Here is a 17417-nt window from a genome sequence, read left to right as displayed (position 1 = left end):
AAGGACTTAATCTGAGCAAACTCAGAAGTCAACGTTTCGACCTTTTCGCCAAAGCATGGTCATGAGTAACCTTCTTAGCAGAAGGGGCTCCTGTATGTGGGCGTTTACGGCGCTTTGGTTCCTTCCTGGGGCTGGAGGCCAAAGTCGCACTAGATATTCCACTTTCCAATGCCGCAGGACTAGCAGATCTCTCTGCCAGTGGCATGCTGGCACAATTAAGGCAGGCATCGCCAGTCAGGGCTTCCCTCAGGTGTCCGATCCCAAGACATGAGGGGCAAAACATATGTCCATCATCTGGGCTCAAGGGAGCCAAACAGGTACTACAGCCATGCAACAAAGGCCCTGTCAACATTGTGGACTGCGTGCAGATGGCTAACGCAAGCCCTGACGGTTACAGATGGAAAGACAAAGCGTGAATCACACGCAGTGTAAATAGTAACACGAGCCACGGAGCGTGAAGCACTCCAGCCGCAGACTCGGCACGAGGCACGGACCCTGAAGCACTCCAGCCGCAGACTCGGCACGAGGCACGGACCCTGAAGCACTCCAGCCGCAGACTCGGCACGAGGCACGGACCCTGAAGCACTCCAGCCGCAGACTCGGCACGAGGCACGGACCCTGAAGCACTCCAGCCGCAGACTCGGCACGAGGCACGGACCCTGAAGCACTCCAGCCGCAGACTCGGCACAACGCACGGACCCTGAAGCACTCCAGCCGCAGACTCGGCACGACGCACGGACCCTGAAGCACTCCAGCCGCAGACTCGACACGAGGCACGGACCCTGAAGCACTCCAGCCGCAGACTCGACACGAGGCACGGACCGTGAAGCACTCCAGCCGCAGACTCGACACGAGGCACGGACCGTGAAGCACTCCAGCCGCAGACTCGGCACGGACCCTGAAGCACTCCAGCCGCAGACTCGGCACGGACCCTGAAGCACTCCAGCCGCAGACTCGACACGGAGCGTGAAGCACTCCAGCCGCAGACTCGACACGAGGCACGGAGCGTGAAGCACTCCAGCCGCAGACTCGACACGGGGCACGGAGCGTGAAGCAGTCCAGCCGCAGACTCGGTACGAGGCATGAAACACTCACAATGTAAAAGCTAATACAAGGCCCGGAGCGTGAAACACTCACAGCCACAGTAATAACACGATGCACAAAGCCGAAAAACTCACAGCCCAAGTGCTAAGTCACTTAGAGCAACGACGACAAAACTAGCTGCTAGCGGAGCTATTAAACTTAGCAAAATGGCGGCAGCGCAGACAAAGTACTTCAAGGAGTGGAAAACACTCACGGCAAGCCCAACACAGTACACTATACTGGTTCTGATACACACACTACCACGTAGTTAACGGGGTTAGTGACACAACTAAACAAATAGCCAGCTTTCGTCGAAACAACACAGCTAATGTGCACAGAGGAAAATACCCAGCAGGGCAGCGGCAAAGGCGTGCACCCGGCGTTTAGGAAGGTGTACTCATGACAGGCGTCAGTCAAAGAATACACAAAACGGTGAAGCTGTGTCTCGCAGCCTCTGGAGGACATGTGCAGTGCACGTAGCTCCAACCGAAGGTGGGTTGCGAGGATACAAGCGAGAGTGGCAATCGCAGCTAAATGCGTTCTCAACCTCTAAGAATGCGAGAATGTAGAAAAGAAGCGAGCGCTGGGTGCGTCTGGTATATAAAGACAACCAGTGACGTCACCCAGGTCACATCCAATGGTGTGACTTTGTTGGTATATATTCTCGACCTCTGTGCTGCGCACATGTAGTTATCCAGGTGCTAAAGCACCGCCCTCTGGTGGTCAGGAGGAATGAAATAGAACAAAATTCATAACTACACAGGTGACCTTTTCACATCTGTACTGGGACGAACAAATTAATTCCAGTTTATTTTTTTTTTATATATATATATGAGTGCTGTCAATAAAGTTACGGTCCTTTTTATTTTTTTCAAAAACTATATGGATTTCATTCATATGTTTTTACGTCAGACATGCTTGAACCCTCGTGCGCATGCGTGAGTTTTTCCACGCCTGTCGGTGACGTAATTCGCCTGTGAGCACTCCTTGTGGGAGGAGTCGTCCAGCCCCTCGTCGGAATTCCTTTGTCTGAGAAGTTGCTGAGAGACTGGCGCGTTGTTTGATCAAAATTTTTTCTAAACCTGTGAGACACATCGAAGTGGACACGGTTCGAAAAATTAAGCTGGTTTTCAGTGAAAATTTTAACGGCTGATGAGAGATTTTGAGGTGATTCTGTCGCTTTAAGGACTTTTCACGGTGCGAGACGTCGCGCAGCGCTCTCAGGCAGCGTCATCAGCCTGTTCAAGCTGAAAACCTCCACATTTCAGGCTCTACTGATCCAGGACGTCGTGAGAGAACAGAGAAGTTTCAGAAGAAGTCGGTTTCAGCATTTTATCCGGATATTCCACTGTTAAAGGAGATTTTTTTAATGAAAGACGTGCGGATGGGTCCGCGCGTCGGGACGCAGCCGCCGCGACGCTCCGCCACAGGAAAAACACCTCTGTTGAAAGCCTTAAGGACAAGTTGGAACATGTCCTGCCTGTTAAACAATTTCTCATATACTCACTCCACTGAAAGCCATCAAAAGCCGCCTGGATTTTACAAATGGTTATCAACACGGAGGTGTTTTTCCTGTGCTGCCGCACCGCGTCGGCTGCGTCCCGACGCGCGGATCCGTCCGCACGTCTTTCATTAAAAAAAATCTCCTTTAACAGTGGAATATCCGGATAAAATGCTGAAACCGACTTCTTCTGAAACTTCTCTGTTCTCTCACGACGTCCTGGATCAATAGAGCCTGAAATGTGGAGGTTTTCAGCTTGAACAGGCTGATGATGCTGCCTGAGAGCGCTGCGCGACGTCTTGCACCGTGAAAAGTCCTTAAAGCGACAGAATCACCTCAAAATCTCTCATCAGCTGTTAAAATTTTCACTGAAAACCAGCTTAATTTTTCGAACCGTGTCCACTTCGATGTGTCTCACAGGTTTAGAAAAAATTTTGATCAAACAACGCGCCAGTCTCTCAGCAACTTCTCAGACAAAGGAATTCCGACGAGGGGCTGGACGACTCCTCCCACAAGGAGTGCTCACAGGCGAATGACGTCAGCGACAGGCGTGGAAAAACTCACGCATGCGCACGAGGGTTCAAGCATGTCTGACGTAAAAACATATGAATGAAATCCATATAGTTTTTGAAAAAAATAAAAAGGACCGTTACTTTATTGACAGCCCTCGTATATATATATATATATATATATATATATATATATACACATATATATATATATACATATATATATATATACACACACACACTGATCGTATGTATTTGTTTTGACAAATAGCGACTGTACAAATGTGGGACTGAGTTTGAATAAATGCAACAGCACAGTAATAGCAGGGAAAATGCAGATTTATCGTGAAACTCTCATGAAAACATTGATCATGCCGATCGATTTCTATTTATGCCTGATTGTTAAACGCCAACTAAGATGGCGGTGCTCTGGTAACAGCTAGCAAATGACAGTGGATCACCCCGGTCCTCCTAGTGATTTAATAGTAATCGACGGTGACATCGCACAATTAGCACCATTTCAACCCAGTGAAGGCAGCTCTTCCACTGACACTTATTTTTTGACCACAGTCAAAATCAATAAAGAATGTATCAAATATAAAGAGTCTGTTACATGTAACCAATACGTGTAAATCTAAATCTAAAATAAATCTGAAACAAACCATGCAAACAGTAATGTGCATGGACTTTTGGATTTAACACCTTTCATGTTATTCTGGTGATTTTAACATCCGTTTTAGCACAGTTTTAATGATATTTCAAAAATGTGTGTGTTGGAGATTAGGCGAATGGATTATCAAAAACTCTGACTACAGTTTTTTACCAAATGTAACACAGATGACTATAATAAATTCCAATTGTGGAACAGAGTTACGGCCAAAGAGGACTCGTGTTTTAAAACATCTAAGTACTGGTACAATGTGTGCTGGTATTTCAACTGCGCTGCAACAACCTGAAGGGTATAAATGTTGTTTAGGGATCCTGAGGGAATATTTGGCCTAATTTCTCAGATGTTCTAGCTTGTTAGATTTTAAAACATTTATCTTCAGATGACAAGCTAGCTTCTCAAAAGTAGGCTACCACAAAACCCCAGTGGTATCATTAATTCTGCTTGTACCTTCTGATCGTGCTAAAGTCTCTTTAACACGCTTGTTGATGCCGTCCAGCTCAGACGTCGTGGCTGTGAGCACTGTGCCTCCCTCAGTCTCTCGTAACTCATTTAGTTCCTGTGTTGAAGAACATTATGTCATTGCAGCAAAACAGGTCAAACAAACCAAAACACCCCATTTTGTTTCATAAATGCATCTACATCAGTAGCCTATTTCAAACTAACTGTTCTATTCAATGAAACAGCTGCTGAACAAAAAGCCTGAATTTGCTTCTTATGCAAGTAATGAAGTACAATTCACATTAAGAACAACAAACCTGAGGCAGCAATTGTACTCTTGTATTACATGAACCCTACAGCTGTTGTTGCAACATTCTCAAGAGTCTGTTATGATTAAAGAGACTGTGTACCTGTTCAACTTGGTCCAGGCGCTTACGTAAATTTTCATTCAGGTAAGTCTCGACTCTGGTCATGATGCCCTCCAATTTGATCCTCTCATTCAGCAACTGTCTGTTGTCCTGGGGGTGGACAGAGTGTTGAACACAAGACACAAACCATCGATCAGTTCTCCACCAGATGTCCATGGGGATGGGTGGTGTGTGATCACACTAAACAATGCTTACACATACCTTGCCTAAAAAATTTCAAACTCAATTTTCACCCCAACTGCACATGTTCCACTTTATCAAATAATATGTGTTTACTTACTGACAACATCCCCTCACTGGCCATAAGGGGGACACAGAAATGTATTCGGTGCATGCTTGCACAAGTCGCACTCTTTTGCACAAGATAAACTTGAACAAAATTTATCTTTGATTCCGTGCTTTCTATCTTGTAGAGTCACTCTATGACGTTTTGAATGGAGCTGATGGTTTGCCTGCTTTGATTTTTCCTCATTCAGTGAGGCTTCATCACAGCATTGCTGTGCGCCATGCAGCACCGCCGCGACGCGCGAAGCCTCCGCTCCTCTTTCCATGACAAAAACTCCTGTAACAGTGGAATGTGCCGTTCATTTCGAAACTGGACGCTGTGTTTTATCCGGGACGTCGTCTGACTAACACAGGAATTGTGAAAAGACGTGGACATCAGCACTTTTTCGGCACATTGAGACAGACGTGCGGAGGAATTCCGTGCGGAGGAATTCCGCGTGTCGCGGCGGTGCCGCATGGCGCACAGCAACGCCGTGATGAAGCCTCACAGGACATGTTCTGGCATGTCCAGGCACATCCACAATTTCTCGGATAATCACTCGATGGAAAAACCACAGACAGCTGTCTGAACGCCATCTCAAAGCCGTTCTGAGACCAAAACGGAGGTGGTTTTTTCTCACTCCAGTAGCGAATCCATTGTGACGCGCGAAGCCTCCGCTCGACTTTCCATGACAAAATCTCTTGTTAAAAGTGAAATCTGCCGGAAAATGGTTGATGTCCAGCTCTTGTGATAACCAGAGAAATGGCACACAATGGTCACGGATCCAGACAGCCATCCATTTAGAAATGAAATGGTCGTTCAGCCTGTCGATGGCAGCTTTGGAGCGCGGCACGCCCCACAGCCGCTGGGGGTCGTCCTTAAAGCGACAGTAACACTCCTTATTCTCTACCAAGCCCGTAACATTTTCACCGAAAGCCAGATAAATTTTTCTAATGGTTTCCAGCTGCCAGTCTCTAACAGTTTCTGAAAAAATTCTGATGGAAAAAAAAGCCCAAATCATTCCGCCATTTCCTAGCAATGAAACAACGACGAGGGGGCTGGACCACTCCTCACTCAAAGCCTGCTCACAGGCGAATGATGCAACCGACAGGTGTGAAAAAACTCACGCATGCGCACGAAGGTTCAAGCTTGTCTGACGCAATCACACGTGATTCAAATCCATATGGTTTTTGAAAAAAATAATAAGGAGGATGTTGTGGAAATGTGGAAGAGTGTAATGGGGACATTACACGACTGATGAAATGGAATGTGTGCAATAGCAGAAAATTAAGTTTGAAAATGTTTAGCCTCAGGGTATGTAAATGTGTGGTTGCAATTGCCCAATAGTACAGCATATTAAATTTCTATGTTTACACTCTTGACAATCCTCACAAAACATGAATCATTTGTGTGTCATTTCAGTCTCCGCTGTGAAATGGGACATTAACACGTCTGTACATACACATTGTTCAGATGAGAGTAATATTAAATAACACATAAAAAAGTGCTCTGTTGTAAACAAGATAATTCGATGTCTGCCAATACTGTAGAAGCATAGATAAAAGGCTCTGTGAGTAGGTGGAGCTGTGGTGCAAGAATCAGGAATGAATAAAAGCCCATTCAGCTGAGAGCATGTTGCACCAAAAACGACAGGGGACAACAATGGATCATAACATCCCACACACAGCTGCTTTCTGCTACTCTCACCTCCATCAGCTGAAACATGCTACCTCATTTTCTAGACTATAAGGCACACCACAACTGTGTTGACACAGTTACGGGCATACATTTAGACACATCTTCACTAAAAACAATTCTACTTTATTGTCTACTTTATTTCCATATGAATATAACAGTAAATAACAGTAAGATAGATTTGTTTCCTCAGTAACTCAAATTTTAAGTGGGCTTGAATAAACTAAGATCAATTCCAGTGAGAGATTTCGGCAGTTGATGGAACGAGCTGTAAAAATATCTGATTTATTAATTTGCCCAATATGGGGACAACTGGGGAACCTTCTGTTGCATTTAAGGGTAATATGGACATCTTTGGCTGCATTTAAGAGTCTACCTAAAGAACCAATGTCTTGTATTTAGGTAGTGGGGGGGTGTAGTAATTAAGGCAAAACCTCTGAACCACTGTTAGGATCTCCAATAAAGTTCCTTCATAGGAGACATCTTTAAAAGATTTATGGTACCACTGGCAACTGCACAATTTATTTTACAAAAATAAAGTCTGGGCCAACATAGACTTTACATCACTGAGGAAGAAGCCCGAAGCTAATGCTACTACCTTATAATGCCATTAACTTCTACATGGAGCACATTATGCAATAGATCAAGTCTATGAAAGCATTTGTGTCCTCCTGACCTGCTGGAGCTGTCTGATCTCATCATTAAGGTCATCAACACGCCTCTGGTCCTCCAGGCTGAGCTGTGACAGCAGATCTGTTCCCAGCTCGGCCTTCAGTGACTCCCTGGTTGACTCCATTGCATGAAGGCTGGCCTCCAAACTTTGAAGACTGCGTTGCTACAAATGTACAAAACGCATGAGATGTTAGTAGATGTGAATCTCTTTTCTCATCTTCTTAACATGAGAAGTCTTATTTCCAAATGTTACACACAAGTAAACCTTGCCTGGCTACAACGATACAATTTTTTTCCCATGTGTAAAAGCTGACTAACAATATTTTGCATAAATATGCTTTAATGCCTTCTCCTCCCTGAATTAGTATCACTATCTAACACTAAATGTTAATTTACCACATTTTCCAGACTATGTCAGGATTGTTTTACTTGTTTGGCTGGTCCTATGATTTGTATTTTGAAGCGACTTATATTAGTGCAGCAGATAACAGAATATTTACACAGGAATCCTTCAAATGGTGATGCAAGCACCAAATTCATCACAAGTACTCCTTTGTCATTACTCTTTTGGGGAAAAAAAAAAACAACTGGCCACTTGAATTTTCAATAGGCAGCCAGGCAGGGGTCAATTGAAGAATTATACAGGGGTCAAAACTTTAAGATACTCCAATTATGATGAAAACTATATCACAGGATCTGTCTGAACATAAAGACTCCAAAAAGGTATAGTTTGGACTATCTATAACTAAATGTTAGTGTAAGTGTTATGGGGCTCTGCAGCAAGAATGGTGTCAAAGGTCAATACACCGTCAAGACCCCTGACTAATGAAATGAGAGCGTGTGCATCATTCTTTTTAAGAGGCACTAAGCATGACGCATGGTACAAACTATTCCTTTTTAAAATCCTATAGTTAACCAATAATTTGCATCACTTTTTACCAAAATTGAAGCAACTTTAACTTTTGACCCTGTACAAACTGAAATTGATCTTTGTCACCATTCTTGCTGCAGAGCCCCATAACGCCATAATATTCAGTCAGATTGCCCAAACTATACCTTCTTGGAATCTTTATGATCAGGCAAATAATGAGGTGAAGGTTTCAACATGATTAGAACATTTTTAAATTTTGACCCCTGTGTAATTCCTCAACTGACCCCTACATAGCAGCCTATTGAAAATTCAAGTGGCCAGTCGTCTTTTTTTTTTTCTCTCAAAATAGTAATGTCTAAGGAGTATTTGTGCTGTAATTGGTGCTTGCATGACCACTTGAAGGATGGTTTCAGTTATCTGCTGCACTATATATATATATATATATATATATATATACATATAAAAACCCCAAAACATTGTTACATTGTTCTCTACAGCCACAAGATGACAGTTTACACACGTGACAACTGACACCAATCCAAAAGAGCTACTTTCTGATCCACACTCTGGAATGTATGTTAGGGAAAGTGATTAATCAACTTTAATTTAAAAAAATAAGTTAGGGTGGGTGTTTAAACAACTTTCATTATAAAGGCGTGAGCAGATATACTAATATTGTGCAAGTTATTTAAGCTAAAGTACACTATTTTAACAGGAGTGGTCACCTTGGGCATGAATGTCTTCTCCGACTGCTGTCTCTTTTCTTTCAGCATCTTCATCTCTGACAGAATACTGTCTCTGGAAGCCTTAAATTTTCTCTGCTGGGTCTCAATCTGTTGCATTTGGTTCATGAGTTGGTCTATTTCATTGTTGATACGTGGGGGCAGCCATTAAGGAAGCAAAATACCTGCATTTGTTTTCAGTAAGAACTTCAGTCACCTGCTATAAACCATTCTCCAAACAGCTTGAATAGACAGTTGCAACACTTACAATGTTGCCAAAGTCACACAGACCAGTGTTTACAATGTCAAGCTGAGAAGGTTGAACTGAGGCCATTTACATTAAATATACTTTCCTGATCCCTGTGTGCAAATTAGTGCTCTGTGTTTAACCTGTCGTAATTACAAGAGCACAGCTGCAGCTCCAGTACAGCACCTGGGCATTGGACCCCAGGTCAACAGACCATGTGCACAGGCTTAATGTACAGTAGTGTTCAGAATAATAGTGCTATGTGACTAAAAAGATTAATCCAGGTTTTGAGTATATTTCTTATTGTTACATGGGAAACAAGGTACCAGTAGATTCAGTAGATTCTCACAAATCCAACAACACCAAGCATTCATGATATGCACACTGTTAAGGCTATGAAATTGGGCTATTAGCAAAAAAGTAGAAAAGGGGGTGTTCACAATAATAATAGCATCTGCTGATGAACCTACAAACTCAAAACTATTATGTTCAAACTGCTTTTTTAGCAATCCTGTGAATCATTAAACTAGTATTTAGTTGTATAACCACAGTTTTTCATGATTTCTTCACATCTGTGAGGCATTAATTTTGTTGGTTTGGAACAAAGATTTTGCTCGTTTACTAGTGTGCTTTGGGTCATCTTGTTGAAACACCCATTTCAAGGGCATGTCCTCTTCAGCATAAGGCAACATGACCTCTTCAAGTATTTTGACATATCCAAACTGATCCATGGTACCTGGTATGCGATATATAGGCCCAACACCATAGTTGGAGAAACATGCCCATATCATGATGCTTGCACCACCATGCGTCACTGTCTTCACTGTGGACTATGGCTTGAATTCAGAGTTTGGGGGGCGTCTCACAAATTGTCTGCAGCCCTTGGACCCAAAAAGAACAATTTTACTCTCATCAGTCCACAAAATATTCCTCCATTTCTCTTTAGGCCAGTTGATGTGTTCTTTGGCAAATTGTAACCTCTTCTGCACATGTCTTTTATTTAACAGAGGAACTTTGCAGGGGGATTCTTGCAAATAAATTAGCTTCACACAGGTGTCTTCTAACTGTCACAGCACTTATAGGTAACTCCAGACTGTCTTTGATCATCCTGGAGCTGATCAATGGGTGAGCCTTTGCCATTCTGGTTATTCTTCTATCCATTTTGATGGTTGTTTCCCGTTTTCTTCCACATGTCTCTGGTTGTTTTGTACATTTTAAAGCATTGGAGATCATTGTAGATGAACAGCCTATAATTTTTTGCACCTGCGTATAAGTTTTCCCCTCTCCAATCAACTTTTTAATCAAACTACGCTGTTCTTCTGAACAATGTCTTGAATGTCCCATTTTCCTCAGGCTTTCAAAGAGAAAAGCATGTTCAACAGGTGCTGGCTTCATCCTTAAATAGGGGACACCTGATTCACACCTGTTTGTTCCACACAACTGACGAACTCACTGACTGAATGCCACACTACTATTATTGTTAACACCCCTTTTCTACTTTTTTTTTTTTTTACTAATAGCCCAATTTCATAGCCTTAAGAGTGTGCATATCATGAATGCTTGGTCTTGTTGGATTTGTGAGAATCTACTGAATCTACTGGTACCTTGTTTCCCATGTAACAATAAGAAATATACTCAAAACCTGGATTAATCTTTTTGGTCACATAGCACTACTATTATTCTGAACACTACTGTATAGAAGTACTGTATCGCTGGTGGGTCAAAAAACTTGGCCCTTTGGTCTTTAAAGATGAGTACATAGCAACTACGTTTAATTCTTTGCATTGAAAACATTTATGCTTTTAAAAATGGTCACATCGTTGAAGCTGTTGTTGGATTTGTGAGAATCCACTGGTACCTTGTTTCCCATGTAACAATAAGAAATATACTCAAAACCTGGATTAATCTTTTTAGTCACATAGCACTACGATTATTCTAAACACTACTGTATGTTGCTTTGAAGTTAAACAAGACAAACACAGAGACTCTTCAATCCAGTAATTGCGTCATGAACTGAAAACCAAAGCATGACTGCAAAAGGGCCAAAGCAGAAGGAAAGACCAGAATTGTGACATCATCAGTATTTGCAAATTCAACTGTCCTTGCATAACAGTGTCAAAGGTAATGAAAGAAACAGCAATACAGCCATGTCAGCAGGTCAGTGAGACACACTGCACTAATTATACTAAATGTATGACCTCAGCACTTCCGCTGCAATGTGCTGGTGGTGGCCAAATGAAGACAGGAATTGAAGTACATCAGTCTAATCTCTTGGTAATCTTCATGGCAGAGATGATGAGTAAACAACAAGAGGCTTTTAAATAACTGATTTCCTCTCTGACTGATTGCTGCAGGATAGAAGAACAGGCGTCATGTTTATTAGCTCAGTCTTCATCTCTACTGCTTAATCACACAAATACTGAATACTGAAAGTACAAATACTTTTCTGAAAGAATTTTAACAAGAAAAGGTCAACAAATTGAGTTGGTGTCTGGTTTTAAATATTTAGGATTTTTAATTGATGATCAATTGTCTTTTAAGGACCACATTCTTTATCTTACTAAAAAACTGAAACTTCTGTTAGGATTTTATTACAGAAATAACTGCTGTTTTTCTTTTAGCACAAAAAGGAAATTGGTGGAATCAACCTGTAATTAAATCAGCCTGTAATTGATTATGGAGATGTGTTGTACATGAATGCTTCTGCTCACTGCCTTTCGAGACTTGATAGTGTGTACCATGGGGCACTAAGATTTATTGCCAACTGTCATCCACTTACCCACCATTGTGATCTTTACTCCAAAGTAAACTGGACCTCACTATCTGCCCGATGCCTCGTTCACTGCTATATCTTCATCTATAAAACCATTCTTGGTACTCTCTCATCATATTTGTCAAGTCTTTTAATAAGAAAGCAAGGAAGCTACAATCTCCGTTCTATGGATGTTCTACAATTTGTTGTCCCCAATGTACGAACTGAAATGGGCAAGAAAAGTTTTAGATTTTCAGCACCAAACACCTGTAACAAATTACAATCTGAACGTCAGCTTCAAGCCCTTGTGACGCTGAATGAGTTCAAAACCCTTGTGAAATCATTTCAATTAATCATGTCTGTGTGTAAATGTTTTATGTGAGAGTATAATGTTTTGAATTTTGAATTTGTTTTATCTGTTTTTTCAGTTGCAACTTGTATGCTGCTGCCCTCTTGGCCAGGTCTCTCTTGCAAGAGAGATTTTAAATCTCAATGAGACTAACCTGGTTAAATAAAGGTGAATAATAATAATAACTGAACTTACCACCATGCATACTCTGACATTACACACATTCACACAGACATGCAAACAAAGAGAGAATCCATAACTGAAGCATATTCATGGACACAACGTTCACATAAGCCAACACCATCTGATCATCCTGTGTTTCCTTCAGGGCCAGACCAGTTTCAACACCAGTGAGTCACGGCAGTGGCCAGTATGACCTCACACATGTAATCCTTCTTGAAGCAGCTTCTTGCTGGGGTAGCTGCACAATTTAAGATTAATTTAATCCATCTTTAAAGGAAGCACAGCCATGTGACAAACCTGCAACTAACCAAGCACAATTCTTAAGGGTTCTCTGTTTTGTTTTTTTTGCCCTCAGCTTCCTAGACAAAACTCTACTGCACTCTAGCATGTGAATGAAAACATCTTAGATAACAGTAAGAGATGGTGGCTTTTTTTGCTGGTCTGTAACAAAATTGTTTCCAAAGAAGGATGCACGATTTTACCATTTCTACGAAATTTGTTGTCAGAGAAATCTAGTAGAACCTCTTGCATACTCTTTATTCATCTTAATGTTCTAGATCAGGGGTGGGCAACTTGTTCCAGAAAGGGCCAAGAGGGTGCAGGTTTTCTTTGCAGCCACTGACTTCACCAGGTGATTTCACTGATTAACTGATCTGAACTGAACTAACTGATCCATCTGCTCAAAGTGATATTAATCAGTGAAATCACCTGGTGGAGTCAGTGGCTGCAAAGAAAATTTGCACCCACTTGGTCCTTTCTGGAACAAGTTGCCCACCCATGTTCTAGATGAAAGTGAGACCCAAATAAAACCTGAATGTTACATCAGCAGGCAACTAAATGTTTAACTTTAGCTGTACGAAATTAACATAAATGTGAATACTTCATGGGGATAGATGTCAATTTTACCCAAAATGGTGGAAATAAATTTCCAAAATTTCATCCTGACAGCTCATAAAGTCAACACTGACATATTTACATTATATTCCTTTAGTGTTTGATATTCATGTTACTCAGCCTATTTTGTCATAAATAACATGCTCATTTCAATGGGGTCGTGGGGGGGTGGATCCTCTTTGCTTTCAATGAATGTGCATGAGTCACTACTGTAAACCATTTCTGACCCCTGTTAATGCCTCTACAGTTTTTTCTGCCAGTAAATCTAAAATGTTTCAGTCTTCTCTGAAACTATTTAAAATACACTGTGAAGCACTTTATAGCTGGCATTAAAGTGCCCATCAAACAAATATATTTTTATTTTTGTAGAACATAGCACTTTGTGTCAGATTATAAATTTATGGGGTGAGCAGAAATAATGAAGCAGAGCAGTCTTAAAGTAAATAATATTTGGATTCCCTATCTTGTACTCCATCAATCCTGCAACTCATTGACATCACCAAATTATTGGTTTCTTTTGTTGTGCTTTTCCAATTTTTTTGCAGCAGCGTCTTTCTGAATTGGTTTGTTTAAGGGGGTTTCTTCCTACAGTCGCCTCTACAAAAGGTGGCATTTTAATGTATTAGTGACTGATGTAAAAAGTCTTGTATTTTCCACTTTTTCACCTGACAAAGCCTTATATCAAGTTGGATGGGGTGTTTTGGCTCATTGTCTTGGCTGTATGATATTATCATTTATATTTATAATATACTTGGATGATTTCAAAATGCTCTTGTCTGCTGCTGCCATCATGAGATATATTATCAAAAAATAAATAAAGATCCCGTAAAAAAAATTAACAAATTGTGAGTCTGTTCCAGAAGCAGCCCAGATCATGGCACTCCTTCCAACAGGACTCATAAATTACCTTATATATTTCTCCTGTATATTTCTCACTTTGGACTTTTGATCAATTAATTTGTCAGGAGTTAATAATGGTCTCATCAGTCCATAACTTTGTTCCAGAAAAGAAGTGGCTCATCTTTGTACTTTTTAAATATATTTTTTCCCAAATGCCAATCTGGCTTTCCCAGTCTAACTGCATTATATTTTGTGGGATGGTCGCTATATTTCTGCTCTTGAAGTGCCATTTCAAGAATGACCCAGCCCAATACATCTGAGGCAGCCGTTTCTGAAATTGTGATGCACATATGACTAAGCAGGTTGGAATAATTTGAAGCAATTAAACTGTACAGTATTATGAAACCTATTTTCATATTTGTGGAATTTGACTGTAACACAAATTTAAAGGCACAGTCTGCTGTTATAAATAATGTCATGAATACACATACAACCCCTGGCAAAAATTATGGAATCACCAGCCTCGGAGGATGTTCATTCAGTTGTTTAATTTTGTAGAAAAAAAGCAGATCACAGACATGACACAAAACTAAAGTCATTTCAAATGGCAACTTTCTGGCTTTAAGAAACACTATAAGAAATCAAGAAAAAAATATTATGGCAGTCAGTAACGGTTACTTTTTTAGACCAAGCAGAGGAAAAAAATATGGAATCACTCAATTCTGAGGAAAAAATTATGGAATCACCCTGTAAATTTTCATCCTCAAAACTAACACCTGCATCAAATCAGATCTGCTCGTTGACACTGACCCTGTGCCATGACATTGACCCTACGTGTCTTCTTGCAAGGAATGTTTTCGCAGTTTTTGCTCTATGGCAAGATGCATTATCATCTTGAAAAATGATTTCATCATCCCCAAACATCCTTTCAATTGTCCAAAATATCAACGTAAACTTGTGCATTTATTGATGATGTAATGACAGCCATCTCCCCAGTGCCTTTACCTGACATGCAACCCCATATCATCAATGACTGTGGAAATTTACATGTTCTCTTCAGGCAGTCATCTTTATAAATCTCATTGGAACGGCACCAAACAAAAGTTCCAGCATCATCACCTTGCCCAATGCAGATTCGAGATTCATCACTGAATATGACTTTCATCCAGTCATCCACAGTCCACGATTGCTTTTCCTTAGCCCATTGTAACCTTGTTTTTTTTCTGTTTAGGTGTTAATGATGGCTTTCTTTTAGCGTTTCTGTATGTAAATCCCATTTCCATTAGGCGGTTTCTTACAGTTCGGTCACAGACGTTGACTCCAGTTTCCTCCCATTCGTTCCTCATTTGTTTTGTTGTGCATTTTTCGATTTTTGAGACATATTGCTTTAAGTTTTCTGTCTTGACGCTTTGATGTCTTCCTTGGTCTACCAGTATGTTTGCCTTTAAGAACCTTCTCATGTTGTTTGTATTTGGTCCAGAGTTTAGACACAGCTGACTGAACAACCAACATCTTTTGCAGCATTGCATGATGATTTACTCTCTTTTAAGAGTTTGATAATCCTCTCCTTTGTTTCAATTGACATATCTCGTGTTGGAGCCATGATTCATGTCAGTCCACTTGGTGCAACAGCTCTCCACGGTGTGTTCACTCCTTTTTAGATGCAAACTAACGAGCAGATCTGATATGATGTAGGTGTTAGTTTTGGGAATGAAAATTTACAGGGTGATTCCATAATTTTTTCCTCAGAATTGAGTGATTCCATATTTTTTTCCTCTGCTTGGTCTAAAAAAGTAACCATTACTGACTGCCACAATCTTTTTTCTTGATTTCTTATAGTGTTTCTTAAAGCCAGAAAGTTGCCATTTGAAATGACTTTAGTTTTGTGTCATGTCTGTGATCTGCTTTTTTTCTACAAAATTAAACAACTGAATGAACATCCTCCGAGGCCGGTGATTCCATAATTTTTGCCAGGGGTTGTATGACACCCCCAGATTTACAGCAGGAATGTTGAATGAATAAATTGCAATTTAAAAAGAAATGGCGTTTAAGTGTCATTTACATTAAACATTTGAACAAAATGGCAACTTGTCTTGAACAAAGATGTCATAATGGACATCAATGGTACAATGCTACCTTTACGAAATATCATTTAACTGGATCATAGTTTTGCCGGTCAAAAGGATATGCTCAATGTTCCTTCGCAGGTTCTCATTGAGCTTGGCCTCCAGTTCTCCTAGTTCCTCCTCAGCCTTCCTCATGTCCTTCTGCAGCTCCAGACGAGACTTTCGAGTATCATAGTAGCCTCCTGTCAGGGCTCCACGATGGCTTACCTGGTCACCTATCAGAATCCACACAATGCAAGTAAGAGATCAATGGCTACTACAACACAAGCATTTGAACAGAATTCAGACATACAGCAAGAAGGCCGACAGACATTGTGCAAAAAGTGTATTTTATTCACCCACAGGGATTAAAGTGGTGAACCTGTTCAGTTGGATCAAAAAGCTGAACAATGCTGATCTAAAAAAATGACCCAGGCAAATGGCAAAAGAGCAGAAATCCACAAGAAAGTGGACAATTTTCATCCCTGTACCCAGATCATCAACTGTGTGCCTCACTGACTCACTTTTTTCATAAGCTCAGTGCAGATGTAGCGATAACATGGTTCACTGACAGTCTTGCAGTGTTGCAAGTTAAAAAAACATATTTCACGCTCCTTTGCTTCAAATATGCAAGTCTCTTTATGAAGGATTGCATATATGATATAACCTTATCGGTCAATCAGGTCACGCTTTATATACAAATAAATGAGTTGTTCCTCATTGTCATGTTTTCCTCCTGTACACAAACACTGTCCAGGTATGCATCCAGAGGAGCAAGGGGATGGAAGTCCCACACATCTTAGTTTAAGGTCCATTTTTAAAGACAGTTTTGCACATAATAACAACAATAATAAATTGTTCAAACAATATTAACCTGAGTGCCCTAGTTTAAATCTTACAATGCTGCACTAACTGGAGCTGATGAGCCATACAATAAAAATAAACAAATAAATAAATATAACATTAACGAGCAGCTTGGATTAAAGGTGTTTTTCTTCCCTGAATGCATGGCAGAGCTGTTAAACTGAAAAGCATACAGTGAGGCAAATAAGTATTTGATCCACTCTTGATTTTGCAAGTTTTCCCACCTACAAGGAATGGAGAGAACTGTAAATTTTATCGTAGGTACGCTTCAACTGTGAGAGACAGAATAAAAAAATAAATTAATAAATAAAAAAAAAATCTGAAAAATG

The 17417-nt window shown here is 40.8% G+C and overlaps 1 protein-coding gene across 1 annotated transcript in view; it reads right to left on the bottom strand.

The window, feature by feature from the left end:
* Positions 1 to 17417, bottom strand: part of smc3 (structural maintenance of chromosomes 3) — a 118006-nt gene that overhangs the window by 14964 nt on the left and 85625 nt on the right. The window contains exons 19-23 of the mRNA XM_034187548.1: positions 16308 to 16460; positions 8858 to 9009; positions 7266 to 7424; positions 4612 to 4719; positions 4211 to 4319 (exon numbers count right to left, since the gene is read on the bottom strand). Coding sequence (XP_034043439.1) covers positions 4211 to 4319; positions 4612 to 4719; positions 7266 to 7424; positions 8858 to 9009; positions 16308 to 16460 — 681 coding nt within the window. The remainder of the gene's footprint in view (positions 1 to 4210; positions 4320 to 4611; positions 4720 to 7265; positions 7425 to 8857; positions 9010 to 16307; positions 16461 to 17417) is intronic.

Source organism: Thalassophryne amazonica, chromosome 15 (assembly GCF_902500255.1).
Source record: "Thalassophryne amazonica chromosome 15, fThaAma1.1, whole genome shotgun sequence".
In the NCBI taxonomy this organism is placed as follows: Eukaryota; Metazoa; Chordata; class Actinopteri; order Batrachoidiformes; family Batrachoididae; genus Thalassophryne; species Thalassophryne amazonica.
Note: the sequence above shows the minus strand (reverse complement) of the source record. Positions and strands in the feature narration are given on the sequence as shown.